The 15,931-nt window shown below is 41.7% G+C and overlaps 1 protein-coding gene across 3 annotated transcripts in view; it reads left to right on the plus strand.

Annotated features, from left to right (window-relative positions):
• The first annotated feature begins 1,268 nt into the window (after positions 1 to 1,268).
• The window catches only part of DCAF6 (DDB1 and CUL4 associated factor 6), a 289,468-nt gene continuing 274,805 nt past the window's right edge, over positions 1,269 to 15,931 (plus strand). For all 3 annotated transcript variants that reach the window (XM_088482419.1, XM_088482420.1, XM_088482421.1), the window contains exons 1-2: positions 1,269 to 1,525; positions 7,588 to 7,717. In XM_088482419.1, the coding sequence (XP_088338545.1) occupies positions 7,627 to 7,717 (91 nt within the window). In that variant the 5' untranslated portion in view covers positions 1,269 to 1,525; positions 7,588 to 7,626. The remainder of the gene's footprint in view (positions 1,526 to 7,587; positions 7,718 to 15,931) is intronic.

Consider the following 15,931-nt stretch of genomic DNA (forward strand, 5'->3'; position numbering starts at 1 on the left):
TCAAGGGGGGGGGACTACAAGGGGGGGGACTACTACTACAAGGGGGGGACTACTACTACTATGGGCACTACAAGGGGAGGGGACAACTACTAGGGGCACTGCATAGGGGGGAGGGGACTACTACTAGGGGCACTGCATCGAGGGACCACTGCTGGGGGCTCTATAAAAAGGGCAATACTGGGGGTACTGCATAGGGGGGAGATTTCAACTGGGGCCACTATTTAAGGGGCACTGCATAAGGGTTACTACTATTGGGGGTACTGCATGGTGTGTGGACTGCTACTGGGGGCACTATATAAGGAGCACTGCATAGGGGGTACCACTACTGGGGGCACTGTATAAGGGGCACTGCATAGGGGGGATCACTACTGGGGGCACTACTGGAGGCCTGCATAAGGGGATCCTCTCCTGGGGCACAGGGGGGCACTGCATATGGGCACCACGAAGGGGCATTACATTAATCCCATATGGCCAGCCTCCTCCCTGGAACACTTGAGGGGGGGGGGGGGGCGTAGCACGCATGTTCTTCGGGCACCCTGGCTACACACTACTCCTCTGCTAGGGCTGCCTGAATGCATTTGCCCCCCAGGCTAAAAGTTGCCAGCCATAACTAGACTTTTTGGTGCCCTGTGCCAGAAAGAGCATTGGTGCCCCCCTCATTTTTCAAAGGGACATAATGCACCCAAAAAAGGGCCATGGCTTCATGGGGAAAGGCCAGGGAAGAGATAGGAGAGGCCAGGAAATGCTGGGGATGAAATAAGAGGAAGCTACAAGCTAGAATGATAATAAACAGGAATTTGACAGCCCCAAACAGCGCCCCCTGCCCTGTGGTGCCCTGTGCGATGGCACCGGCCGCACTACCTTAGCTACGGCCCTGACTGGCAGCCATTACGAGGGACTTGCCTACTCTTGCAGGGGGGCGGGAGCAGCTCCCGATTTTCGAGAGGCTCCAGGCAGTCCCGGGAGACTAGGCAAGATTGGGTAGGATGTCATAGATTCATGCTAACTACAGTTTTAGCTATGTATTTAGAAGTTGCCAAAGAAGATAGAAATGTTCTACTTTTTTACTACAGTATTTCTGGAGACACAACCCGGGTGTGAACTTCAGGATAAATACATTTGGCGTCAGAAATCTTGTCTATTTATGAAAAGGCTTCGCGTGGAAGCAGAGAGTATCTGGGGCTATCCAGGCACCCCCTCCCCCTTTAATGTGTGTCTCCTCCCCAGTCACAGGTCACGGTGACGTATTAGGCCAAGCGCTTCCATTTCCATCCTAGGCACTGTTCTATTTCTGTCACCCGGTCCGTCTGCTGCTGCTGCTGCTGCTGCTGCGTGTGATAACCTGGCACGTCTATGGCTGTCATACTGTCCTGCGCTTACTGCCTCCGGCGCCCGCAGTGAGCAGCGTTACCCGGGAGAGCCTGTCCTAGGTGCCTGAGACAGCGCAGCGCCCGACAGGGAGGGCAGGAGGCGGAACTGACAGCACCGGTTATTACAGCGCTGCACTGAGGAAGCTGTACTCGGGGTGAGATGGATGAGGCTCCTGCTGCTTCCTCCGTTAGGGCGGCTTGTGTGGGTTGTTTAGCATTCAGGGCCAGCACAGAGAGATGTGTCACAGGATGTGCTGGATCCAGGACTGTCCAGGTGCAATGTAAAGTTGTAAACACTAACACGCACTGTGGAGTTGTTGGTGTCAGAGCTGTCATTAGCTTTATCACTGTTGTATGTACAACGGAAAGTGGCACACCTCCACCTCCATATCATTGTGATGCTTTCTCACTGTGGAAACTAACTTTCTGTATTAAATCCAGCAAACTGTTGTCCTAAATAATACAAAATAAACCCTCAGTACATCTTCTAGAATATGGGGATTTGTCTAATAATTTTGAATATGGGGATTTGTCTAATAATTTTGTGATGTAAGATGATGACAGTCACACTTCCCACGCTTTCCTTGTAAAATTGTCACTGTACGGACAAACTGGATGATTCAGTGTTATCTTTTACCTGCCGAATTGTAACTATTTACATAAAAGTAAACAAACTGCTTTTCGGTGTTGATTTCCAGAAATCCCAACATTTAGCAATTTAGTATAATTATTTAAATAAAAATACTTTGTGAATTATATTTGCAATACTGTAAATCTCCCCAGTGCCGCTTCTATTTGAAATCTGCTTCATGTCAGCATATCTATTATCTTGTCAGTGTGTGCATTATCACGTCAGCCAGGCAGAGGAAGCTATGGAGACCTTTGTGTTGATTACATTGGCCTTTATGGGTGTAACTGTAATTAATTGAAATCATTGGAATGAGCAGCAACTTATTGAATATTTACATTTGCTAAATTCAATTTGGCGCGGTGCTGGTTAGTTACAGTAGTATTAGTATAATTAACAAGTACCAAATTATGAGTTAAAATACGATCCCGATTTATAATAGAGTGCAGTTGTATTCCTAAATGCATCATAGTGCTGATGGTTTTCTGATGACCTACTTCTGCCTGGCCTGAATCAAGTCCTCAAGGTTAAGGGAAAATTTCTTCCCTGGCCAAGCAGTGATGGCTGTATAACCTACAACTCTTATTATAAATTAATGAAATTGGCACTGACAAGCCCATTCCTGCAGGGGTTCTAAAACTCCAGCCCCTGGTTTAAAGTTAAATTAAATGAAACTTAATCATGTTGTTTACAAATATAAAGTAGACATCCAATCATGTTATACAAAATACACACCTTCAGTAATGTGTATATAAATCATAGGGCATCCATTAACATTTACGGCAAATTAAAGAAAAGGTTTGTAGCTCCCCACCAAATCAGATGCGTGTATCCAGTCAGTCAACCATCAGTGGTAATGCCAGAGAATATGTATTTAAGGCATACATGTTCCTTGGTTTGTTAAAGAGTTTATTGCAAAATGCGTTACCCCAGGTGATTTTTAGCTAACTGGATGTATACATACATATTTGGGGAGGATCCACCTGCGGTATAAAAAAAAAAATGCAGAATACAGTCTATTGGGAGGAGCAGGACATGACATTTTGATTATTAGGAAACATGCAATGTGGAAATTTATTTATTTGCATGCATAAATGTATTGAAAGCTAATGCTGGGCATACATTGCCAGATAAAATGCCTGTCAGACCAACAGACATTTTATCTGGCAGGCTGACACCCTGCAGATATCACGGGCATACACTGTGAGATATTACACTGTGAGATATCTCACAGTGTATTGGTCCTGATATTTGTGTTCCTTTCCTGGAGAGGAGATATTTCGCCGTTCCTTCCCTTTGAAGGAACAGGGGAAATGTCCGTTGGTCGGCCGCGACTGAGCATACACTGCCAGATGTGGGCGACATTTAACTTACAAATATCTCAATGGACGGGCATGTCGGACAATTCGATATGTTCGACCGATTGATATTTTAGCATTGGTTGGCCGCACACACACTACAATTATCGGGGCGATCCGCCAATATCGTGTGGATTGGCCTGATAGTTGTATAGTGTATGCCCAGCATAAGTAATTATATTTCCACTTTCTCTTTTTGTCAAGATACACATTCTGAATTATTACAGTATATAATTCCAAGTAACAGATACCCATGCATATAGCTAGTGTTTTCCCTGCCTGAAATTGCTGACATAGGGCCTGATTCAGACCCACTCGCGAACGGCTGTCCGCTCGCAAGTGGGTCGATGGTGTGCACTGCGCATGCGCACGATGGAGGGAGCTCCGTCGTGGGCATGCGCGAGACGCGTCGAGCGAAGGACTTTCCTTCGCTCGTTGTGTCTGATCAAAGGGGGCGTGCTGTCGATGTTGATTGACAGCACGTCCCCATTGGTGGGTGTGCCTGCCAGACGGAGGCGTTCCCAAGGGAACGCCTACCGTCAGAAGCCGGCCCCACTGACATCACTAGTGATGTCAGTGGGAGTGATTTTGGCTCTGATAGAGCCAAAATCACTCCTGGCCTTGCGGTTGAAAAACTCAAGACCATCGCGACCATCATCCTGCACGCTCGTATAGGCTGTGGGTGGTGACCCACAGCTATACGAGCGTCCAGGAGGACGCTCTATATTTATGGAGGTGGGCCCTGATTCAGAGCGAGCGCTCTGGTCAGAGCGTCCGGCTCTGAATCAGGGTCATAGTTATTATTTTGCTAGATTTTCGATTCCTAATGCATCCAGATGTTAAAACTGTCTGCCAGTACTTGGCACCCAATAGGTGGCTTGTAATCGCTTTAATGAACTGAGCAAACATCATGTTAAGTGGGAATTTTTGTTTTCTCTTTTAACAAGGTAGAAGTGTTTGCAAGTGGTTTTTAGAGTTTTATCCTTTGGATTTACCATTACTAGTGTATGATTTCTGGTCTTTGGGTTTAGGCAGTATGTTCATAATGAAACAATTTAATTTTGTACAGATGTATAGTCACATCTAATAGTGAGGCAATTACACTAATGCACATTTCATTATTATTTGATTATTAACCACTTGTACATATAGTTTACTGCTTAACCTGTGACATGCAATTCCTTTGATCTAAATTAGATCTGTGCTAAACATGTGTACCTCTAAATTATTTACAGCACTGCGATGGAGTTTGCAGGCTGCAACCATTGGTGGTCGATGATCATGGTGGTGGACGGTGCCGGGCCGTCAGCCAGCTAAGCCTCGGCTTACTCAGGCTGGCTGGCTTGTGAGCCCAGGGCCTGATTCAGACCCGCTCACAAGTGGGTCGACGTTGGGCCAGTGTGCACGCATGGCGTGCGCGAGCCCCGGAGTGAGCGCAAAAAGCACTCACTCCGGCGCTCGCATCCAAAAGGGGCGGCTGTCGATGTTGATCGACAGCTCGCCCCGTTTGGAAGGTGGGGAGGGGGGGTGGCTGGGCAAACAGAGGCATGCGAACGCCTGCCGTTTGTGGGCGGCCCTACTGACATCACTCTATTAGAGCAGGAAGTCCACTGGGTCTTGCGGCAAAGAGACCCTACCGCAAGGGTCTCGGCGCAAGCCCGATGGTCTTGACCAACGCGACCATCACCTGGCCGCTCGCATAAGCTGTGGGTGGTCACCCACAGCTATGCGAGCGGCCAGGAAGCCGCTACTTAAAAAAACAAGCGCCCGCCTTGATTCAGAGCAAGTGCCTCTGAATCAGGCCCCCATGACACTGTGTCTGATCGACGCAGATCCTGCGCTTGCCACTCCTGGAAAATTGGTAGGACACGCCCCCATTTCCGGGAACGCAGGCCGCCCCCTCCCCGCCCCTTAAATGCATGTCAATCAGGCAGAGGATTGAAGGGTCTGCGTGCGACTACGCAGGACTCTTTCTGCACACTTGCAGTGCACTGCTGAATCAGGCCCTATGATCTGACTCCTAGGTTAGGTCTATATTCAAGTAGGCTGAAGGACATCTGACATCAAGATTCAGAAAATGGACCCATTGTGTACCCTCTCGGGCTTGTTTCGCTCACCACGCTTCAGGCAGGGTGGCTTGCTCGCCACAGGTTACTATGCCCAATAGATGTCCACATGGATAGTTAAGCTGCTAGCTCACCGGCCTTGCCCCTTCCCCTGCCATCGGGAGTCACATGTTTGTGACGTCAAAGGTCTTTCAGCCCACTTGGATCTAGCATCAACCCTGACCCCTGTGTACATGCTTTTTCTCCTAGCCAAAACTTGGTAAAGTGCAGCTTTAAATTGTAGCATAATGTCCTAAAACACACATTTTTGTCTTTAATACATAGTTTTCCCTGTAGTGAGGTAGTGTATATTTTGGGGGAGATTGATCAAATCTTGGAGAGAGAGATAAAGTCGACAAGTTACTCATAGCAACCAATCGGCTTCTGTCATTTTCTAGCATTGTCTGTAAAATGACAGTGAGAAGCTGATTTATTTGGCACGAGCAACTTATCCACTTTATCTCTCTCCAAGATTTGATAAATCTCACTCTTAGGGCTCGATCCAATTAGGTGCAAATTGCAAGTAGCGAGTTCATTTCTTTAAACTCGCACACTTCGCCGTGAATCGCGCTCCCATGAATTCTCCAATCCAATTAAAAATGCCTATTCGCACTACTCGCAGTGGAGGGGTGCGAATTGACTGCCAAATGAGATGTGCGAGAAATGCATGAAAATGTGGGGAGACCATCCTGGACCCCCCAAAATGGATAATTTTGTTAGCAGGACTGTATAGACCAGGCATTCCCAACCACGGTCCTCAAGGCACACTAACAGTCCTGGTTTTAAGGATAGCCACACTTTAGCACAGGTGACTTAATCAGTACCTCAGTTATTTTGATGCAACCATCTGCTTAAGCATGGATATCACTAAAACCAGGACTGTTGGTGTGCCTTGAGGACCGAGGTGGGTATAGACGGCTGTTTGTGGGCATTAGGAAGTTACTGCAGGTTTTAAAATGGTGTCAAATGGCTGTTTTGTGCTTTTTTTAAAAAAATGCAAGAAAATGATAAAAAAAACAACTTTTCGTTTAATCTCAAATGAATTAAACGAAAAAAGAAAAAAAAAGTTGGAAAAAGGGTGATTTTGGGTTACTTTGAGGGCACACTGAAAAATTGGAAAAAAAAATTATAAAAACAATTATCTTTCAACTAAAAATATATTGGAATTAACTTTGGGGTGCCTAAACTAACGAAAAAGTTAAATTTGGGGTAATTTCAAGACATATTTTTTTTTTTTACCCCCAAAAAATGACATGTAATTTTTTAAATAATTAAGCTATTTTAAAACTTCCAAATGCCTAACTGGACACCTCATTAAGGGAGGTGTCCAAGGAGTTCAGCACAGTCCCGACAGTTTAACTTTTAAAATAAAGATTTTCTCCTTCATCTCTCACCCTCGGGGAGGCGCGAGTGGAAAGTTGCTAATTCAGTCCGACTGATTCAGTGTGAATTGCTAATTGGATAGCAAAATGAATTCGAAGTGAAAATCGCACCTCGCAATTCGCACCTAATTGGATTGACCCCTTAGTTTTCCATGAAACTTTTAGGGGCCTATGAACAAAGAAACGCGGGAGTGCTGCAATATTTTTTTTCAACACCGCAGCGGGCCTAATATTTTCTTTCTCACATGATTATCCCTGATTAAATGAAAGGTAACTCGCAGGTACAGCGGTAGCAATTGAAACTGTCCCTGCAAGTTACATCCCTGGCATATCAGAGACTTTTTTCACATTTTTGATATGTTCCTCCGGGGAACCTGACACTGCTCATACAGTTTAAGATTATGGAGGCAGCAGGAAAGGAATCATAAGCCAAAAAGATTCATTGGTCAGATTGTAGGCCCCATTGATGGGCACTGAGATTTGCAACAATAGTTAGCCTTTTGCAGGATATTTCTGTGAAAACTCAGCATTATGCTATTAGTACATAGCGGTGATACATAAAATTATGCAAAAACTGTAGTTTCTGCATCATTTTATGAAAAAAAACGCCTTGATAAAGAAGCCCCTTAAGCTTACAGTAAGTCACAATTTTCAAATTCAATAAAAAAAAAAAAAAATGACATTTGCATTTTAAAGTTTCACTCACACAGTACATCCTAATGTTTGTTTGCAATTTACTTTTAGTTAGAAGAGCTATTGTGAAGAATAAACAGTACTTGGACTATGTCACGTTGTTGTACTAATCTACTATGGGATGTCCGGAAGCGTGTACTTGGACTGGATGAACCAGATGCTGTTCGTATTAACTATTTGGGTAAGTAATGTCATGCATAAAGTAAATTATACTTTATTTACTAAACAGCTGCTTGTTTGCTTGCAGAATTAAGTGTAAAATCAGACATGTTTTGCACTTAGTAGCATTTACACAGCAATATTATTACAAGTCAAATCAGACGTGTTTTGCTCTTAGTATTTACACAGCAATATTATTACATGTAAAATCAGGTGTGTTTTGCACTTAATAGTATTACTGTTTTAAAGTCTGCAGGCAATGACGCTGATAATCTGTGGCTCTGAAAAGCCGCTGTTTAAATAATAATCCCAGTAATGTGAGTCAATTGTTACTAGAAATGGCTTATCATTCAAAGCAAGATGTTTCTATATCATGCTGCTTTGCTTTTACTAGGGAATCACCTATTTTCCTAGTTTACATTAATTTGATAATGTTTGTAAAATGGTTTGTCTTTTTTTTTTCTTGTCTTTTAAATTTTTAACCAAGATGAGTGTTTTACCAGATTGAGTGTAAATGATATCTAATTATAACTCACATGCTAGCAACTAATGTGTCTTGTGACCACAGATTTTCCTAGTGATACGTATAATTTACCTTCATATAAATGATTGATCATAGTCTGTAATGGCTGTAGGAGGGGTGTAGCCATCACATGCAGTGTGTATTGCAGCAAAAGCTGCATTTAAATACATCATATTGTGAAGAGGCTACTGCAATGTGTAACTTTTTATTGTACAGTTAATTTTTGATTCCTGATGATGATGATGTAGATCAGTGGTATTTAACATTCGGCCCTTCAGCTACTGTGGAACTACACATCCCAGCATGCCCTGTCCCAGTTTGTTGAATACCCCTGATGTATCAAATGTTGCTGTATGTGTAAACATCACCTATGCTGCTGAAATTGACATTTTCGTAAAAATCCAAGAATGTGGTTTAAGTAAACACTGGATTCCATTTTTCCTAGTTGGTGCACAGGTGTATTCATTACTGGCTGACACGTTTTAAAAGTTCCACAGGTGGAGCTAATTATTTCACTGATTCTGTGAGACCTGGAAAACATGCACTGTTAAGCCAGGTACACACAGAATCATGTGCTGCATCAACGATATCGCTGAAAGATTTCCCTTGAACTTTCTGTAGTGCAGAATAAACGATATTGGGTGTACACACTGAAAGATATTTATGTTGGATATCTTTCACTGAAGTCATCCTGCCACATCTCTGAACAGGCAATTCTTGACGATATCGTCCAAATTGGCCTGCATGTATGGACGACCAAAGATATCGTTATCGTTCAGTGTTCGTAGGTTGTTCATTGCATACACACGGAACGATATATCATTGAACGTTATCGTTCAAAGATATTGGACCTCATTCAGAGTCGGTCGAAGCGGCCCCACGGTCGTACGGGAAAAGGAGCCGGATATGCAATTGATTCCCTCACAAGTTGCGTCCCTAAGTTCGGATCGGTAGCTGACCGACCAAGGGGAGGAAGCGGTCGGAAGACAAAAAAAAACGCCCTCTTCTCGTACGCATTACACGTCATCTGTGGGCATATAAGGATTAATCGAGACCATCGGAACTGGTCGTAGAGCTTAAGGTTGACCATACCCTCTCTTAAGCTCTACGATCATGTCAGTGTAAAAACCTCATTGCAGGGAGAACCCAAGTGTCCTACAATTATTATTATTATTATCATTTGTGGTAATGTCTAAATCCCCTTCACGTAGAGGACCCTGACGTCATCAGCCAGTGTCCAGCATCATTCCCAGTGTCCAGCGTCATTCCCTACCATCCAAGTGGGCATAGAGGGGGAATATAACCTTGTGGCGAGCGGCCAAGTTTCTTCTTTAAGTGGGGACAACTTTTGGTACTTGTATACGTAAAGTGCACAAATACCATTTAAAACATTCATTGGGTTCTCTCTGCAATGAGTCCGTAAAGTACACAAGTACGATTTTTTTGTGATGACCGGTTCACTGGTAAAAGGTACTAATAACCATCAGAATCTAGCTAATTGTTCTAGTTTTGAAAATGAAGGCAACGCTGTGAACCAGTGTGTTTTCCATTAACTAGCTTCTGGGGTTGTACAAAAGTGTACCCCAGTATTTATATGCTAATGCCAGTTATAAAGAAATTAATTGATTTGAAGGCCTTGACTATCATGACAAATTGGAAAAAAAAATTAAGATCAGTGATATTTATTTGAGTGGAGATTACTTGAGCCTGGGGTACCTGATTATTGTGTCATGTTCATGACTTTAATGGCTACAGCGCATTCTACATTCATTGCACTAGTGGCGAGTGACATTATACACTTCATATTTGGCCCTGTAATCTTTAAAAGCACTGTAGTGTTTTAACTAAAATAAATTTGTTAAAACAGTAGCATTTATATAGAGGCATCATATGCCTTTAGAATAAATTTTGCATGTACTCTTAAATACCCTTCAGATTTCTTCATGTACCAAGTAAACATTCTGCTTACCTCAAACCCCCAATATGCCCTATTGAACATCATTTTCCTCCAACTCCTCTCATATACTACTTTCCCTAAAACACTACAAGTACTGGCACTCACTCCTCACATATCCCTAAGCTTCCACACAGAATACTCCTCTGATCAACTACTGGGAGTGCAGGGATCTAATCACTAATAAAACATAGCCTGAAAATAGTTTTCCTTGTTTAATAAAGTAAGCTGGAGTAATGGAGTTTTTTCCTGCAGATGCAGAAGAGATTTGATATGGTGCAGACTGCATATCCCTCTCCTTTGATCTCCAATATTAAGCAGGCGCTGCGTGATTTTGGTGTGTTGAGGAGGTTACATGATGTGGCTGCTCTGGGAAAATAATAGTCAAGTTAATTCTTTTCACTTTGACTCGCCAAGCTTCACTCTCTCCTTATCTCTTATTTGGTGAGAGCTGGGGCTGCAGGTAAAGCTCAGCAGCCACAAAGCAGAAACAAAGAGCTGAAGCTTACAGCTTAGAAAGGGACTGAAAGGACATAAAGCAGTAAGTTGTAGTCTACAGGTGAAGGTTGTTGTCCATCACAGTATTACATTAACAGAAGATCAGCATCTCTACAAATGACGTGAGCAGCTGGCATATTGCCACCCATGATTTGTCATTGTCCAGAATGTTGGCAACATCCAGCAGCCTGGAATGCTTCATGACATACTGTAGTTGTTTTAATGATATTTTGTTGCTCATGAAGTTGCAAAAGTGTATTTCAAATGCTATGCCATCTGGTAGTTCCCTCAATTATCAACCTGTACAATAGACATTTCTTCTTAATTTAAGTTTTTATGTATATATGTAACCTGTTCATTATCTGTTTATGTTGGGTATATGTAAGTGAGAACAGAGTTTTCAGGAACAAGATACTGTATGTGAAATAAATGCCTTAAAGTTAGAGATTTTTAAGTTCTTAGTTAACTGAAATAACCAAATGTATTGTTATTCTATTTGCAAATGAGTGCAAAAACAATTGAGGTTTCTGTGAAAGTCATAGCTTTGGTAATTATCAGGACTGTAATTAAAGATCTGTGTCTTTATTTGACTTAAGCAGATTATTCAAGTTTAGAGATCCTTGTTTATTTCAATATCATTATTATTATTATTATTATTATTATTATTATTATACAGTTTCTTATATAGCGCAGCATAGTCTTTTGTTCTTTACAAATGGAAATAACATTAATAGAACAGAACTGGGTAGTAACAGGCAGACATAAAGGTAAGAAGGCCCTGCTCGCAAGCTGACAATCTATAGGGAAATAGGGGGGTGATACACAAGGATAGGTGCTACATAATGCAAATTGGTCTAGCCAGATTGCAGAGGTTATTGGTGGGCTGTATGATCCAGTCACACAGGAAAGTTGACCTAGGGTCAGGAGGATGTGAAATTGAAGAAAGAGAAAATGTGTATTCTATAAAAAGGGAGTTAGATAGGGAGCTATAAAGGTTATGTAAGCGATTCTGGAATCTGATAAGCTTGTCTGACGAGGTTTGGGGAACGCTTGAATGCTTGGAGACCAGCGGAAAATCTTATTGTGCGTGGAAGGGCACTCAACTGATAGAGTGAATCAGCAGACAGTGAACGTTTGGCGAGGAAGATCAGCCTTGCAGCTGCATTCAGTATGAATTGTAGTGGTGAGAGCCTGTTTTTGGGAAGACCAGTAAGAAGACTATTGCAATAGTCAATTCAGGAAATGAGTGCATGGATTAAAGTTTTTGCACTGTCTTGTGTAAGATATGGTCGAATTTTAGCTATGTTTTTTTAGATGTATGTAACATGATTTTGAGACAGATTGAACTGTCCTTTGTTCCCCACATTCAGAGTCAAGGATGACACCTAAGCAGCGGGCTTGTGGGGGGTTGATTGTAGAGTTGTCAACAGTGATAGAGATATCAGGCTGGTAACTACAATTGGCCGGTGGAAATATGATTAATTTTGTCTTGGATATATTAGTCTTGTTGGTTCAGGTTGAGTCTCCCATATCCAAATATTCCGAAATATGGAATATTCCGAATTACAGATTTTTTTTTAGCATAACTGAGATAGTGAAACCTTTTGCTTTTTGATGGTTCAATGTACAAAAAATTTGTTTAAGGCACAACATTATTAAAAATATTGTACAAAATACCTTCAGGCTTTGTGTAGAAGGTGTATATAAAACATAAATGCATTCTGTGTTTAGATTTGGGTCCCATTCCCAAGATATTTCATTATGGTATGCAAATATTCCAAAATACGGAATATTCCGATATCCAAAATACCCCTGGTCCCAAGCATTTTGGATATGGGAGACTCAACCTGTATTGGCTTTGTAAAGGTTTAACACCAAATAAATCACTCTGGAGACTTTTCATATTGGACAGCATTTTTTTTTTTTTTTTCAAATAGTTTTTTTATTTGAATTTTTAGTTATAATGAATACAATAAATTTGTATAGACATACAGAAGAGAAAAAAATATATAAATAACAGAACAGGAGGTAGCAATAATTAAAATGCTGACCTCCTATAGCAAGTCAATAATTGGGGATATACCTCATATAAGAAAATTTTTTATACATGTCATATAACACATATATTAGTAACATTAATTTGTAATAAGAAGGGAGGAGAGAAGAAAAGGTAGTAGAGGGAAAAAGAAAGGAAGAAAGAAAAATCACCAGCAGCCCAATACCATCTATAACTGCAGCCATTAGTTTAGCCCAATTGAATAGGAGGATCATATAAAAACAATCTAGTTTCCTACCATAACGTAGAACGAAAACAATGATTAATTTGTAGTTTGATTAAACATTTTAATGTATTAATTAAAGATTCCCATATAGAGAAAAACATTTCCAGTCGTCGTCCTTTATGCATGGACGTCTCCACCCGGTCCATCTTAGACACCTGAAAAGCTTTTCCTTAAACATGTGTATAGAGGGAGGGGAAGATAGTATCCATTGTTGTAATTTACACTTCCTTGCCACGGCCGAGAGAATCAGAAGTTTGGACAGCATTTCTGAACACCCGTTTTATTTTTCCATTTGTCAACTACACATAGAGCCATGGCCAAAAGTTTTGGCCATGGCTCAAGTATTGGTTTTCACAAAGTTTGCTGCTTCAGTGTTTTTAGAGCTTTTTGTCAGGTGTTACTATGGTATACTGAAGTAAAATTACAAGCATTTCATAAGTGTCAAAGGCTTTTTTTTTTTTTCGACAATTACATTAAGTGTATGCAAAGAGTCAATATTTGCAGTGTTGAGCCTTCTTTTTTAAGACCTCTGCAATTCACCCTGACATGCTGTCAATCAAATTCTGGGCCACATACTGACTGATGGCCGCCCATATTTGCCTAATCAATGCTTGGAGTTTGTCAAAATTTGTGGGTTTTTGTGTGTCCACCCGCCTCTTGAGGATTGACCACAAATTCTCAATGGGATTAAGGTCTGGGGAGTTTCCCTGCCATGGACCCAAAATTTCGATGTTATGTTCCCCGAGCCACTTAGTTATCACTTTTGCCTTATGGCAAGGTGCTCCTTCATGCTGGAAAAGGCATTGCTCGTCACCAAACTATTCTTGGATGGTTGTGAGAAGTTGCTCTTAGAGGATGTTTTGGTACTGCAGTTGAGTTGCATACATTAAGCTCCCAACAGAGCTCTGAGTAAACTTTTTCATATCCTCTATTTCTTCCTCACTTGTTGATGACATGGCTTTTGTTAATTTTGTACCTTTTTCAATGAGTATATACTGGCTCTGCATCTGAATTTGCAATGTGTTAAATACTGCATTAAAAGATCCTTGTAGATTAACTGTGACCGTTCCTTTAGTCAAGTTTTGCAAGATTCCTAAGCCTAACCGGTGGTATGCAGCCCTTAAGTCAACTTGAACTTCTGCACTAACAGATGCTTGACACTGGCTATGTGCCTTTCTTGACCTAGTAACAAGTGATCCACATACACAACAATGATATGAACAGTCTCTGCAATGTTGTTTTGTGGTATAGAAACTCATCAGTCTCTGTACTGTTGCAAATGGATTTTGTACATTCAGAGTCTATCAGCAGCGGCCTCTCTGCTTCAGACCATACAATGCATTTTTTTTTTTTTAAATAAATAGACTTTTTCTTCTTGGAACATGTCATTGTTTATAATGTTCAGGAAGTTCCATATAAATCTGTTTATCTAAATCCCCATTAAGCTGAGAAGACTTCACTGTAGTTTACACTGGATTTCTCTGTATATCCTTTAGCGACAAGACGGGCTTTGGATCCACCAACAGGTCCATCTACATTTAACATCTTACAGAAAATCCACTTGCTCTCCATTGTCATGCTGTGACTAGGCCTGTTAGCAAGAGTCCACATATTATTGTTCTGTGATACCATTTCTCTGTCTATCACTGACATCCATTTTTCTCAATCGCTGCTTGGTTTTGTCTCTTGGATATTTTGGAGTTCACAGAAAGCAATATTTACAAACTTTAGAAATATCTCTTGAGGGACTTTCCTCTGTTCTTACCTACACTTCTGTTCTGTGAGTGGGTATCCACAATATCAGTCTCTAACTCAGACATGCTTCCAGCTGCAGGCATATCCAATGAATAAATCTTGTGCTGTGAGTCTTGTTCAAGCCTCATGTTAGATGGCGCTCTTTCATAGAACACTTCAACCCTGAACTGTATAAGTTTTTTTATTTGCAATGTCCCATACTCTGTATCCATTACTTTCATGGCAGTATCCAAGCAAGATATACTCCACTGACTTGGGATTTAGTTTCTCTTTTCTTTTGGAATGTGTGCATAATCTGTGCATCCAAACACTCTGGGATGATTAACATTTAGGTTGCTTCCAGACCACGCATCCCACTGTGTTTCCTTTTACAGGAACTGTGGGGATTCTTTAAGTATACTGCCATAGACACTGCTTCTGCCCATAAACTCCTTTCCAGACCTGCATCACTCAGCATAGTCCACGCTCTCTCCACAATTGTTTGTATGCTCGCTGACAACCATTTCGTACATGCCAGAACAACATGGTAACTGGTGCTAGATGGTAACATTCTTTTTTTCTGGAAGAAACGAGGCCAGGGTCTGCATTGGCAGATGCATATTCCCGGGCCTCTTGCATGACCAGGCACCGGCCACGCTGCGAGAATCTTCAGGTCCCACAGCCTGATCAAAAGAACAACTATCATGTAACAGTCACTTCTTGTGACTGTTACATTTAAAACGGACTCTTTTTTTTTTTTCTTTCTTTTGTCATGCTTCTTTTGATTCCCCACCATCTGCTTTCAGAGGATTTATGTCACACCTTGTGACATACAAAACACTTGTATCTAGGCTTTTTAGACTTCATGTCACTTGTGAGTAATGCAGAACTCTCAGCAATGGTCTCAACCAGTATGTGGAATTGCAGCAGTTTAGCCCTCACAAACTCCGTTAATAGCTTAGTCGCAGTGGGTTCTAAGAAGTCACATTCAAGCGCTAGATTCTGCTGCATTGCCATCGCAACCTCCTCATCGTCCACATGTCATATGCTGTAATATAGCTAACATCTTGTCAATGTTCATGTCTCTGCATGCACTCAGTTTGGTACCATACAGTGTACACCTCAGGTTTGTTCTCCTCATGAGACCTACATCTTCATACGCTGCTGCAGGGCTATCCACATGTCCTGTGCTGACACTTTCTTGTGAATTATGGAATACACATGCTACTTCACAGCTATGCCTAT

The sequence above is a fragment of the Taudactylus pleione genome, unplaced genomic scaffold, assembly GCF_031769625.1.
Source record: "Taudactylus pleione unplaced genomic scaffold, aTauple2 ptg000288l, whole genome shotgun sequence".
NCBI lineage: Eukaryota > Metazoa > Chordata > Amphibia > Anura > Myobatrachidae > Taudactylus > Taudactylus pleione.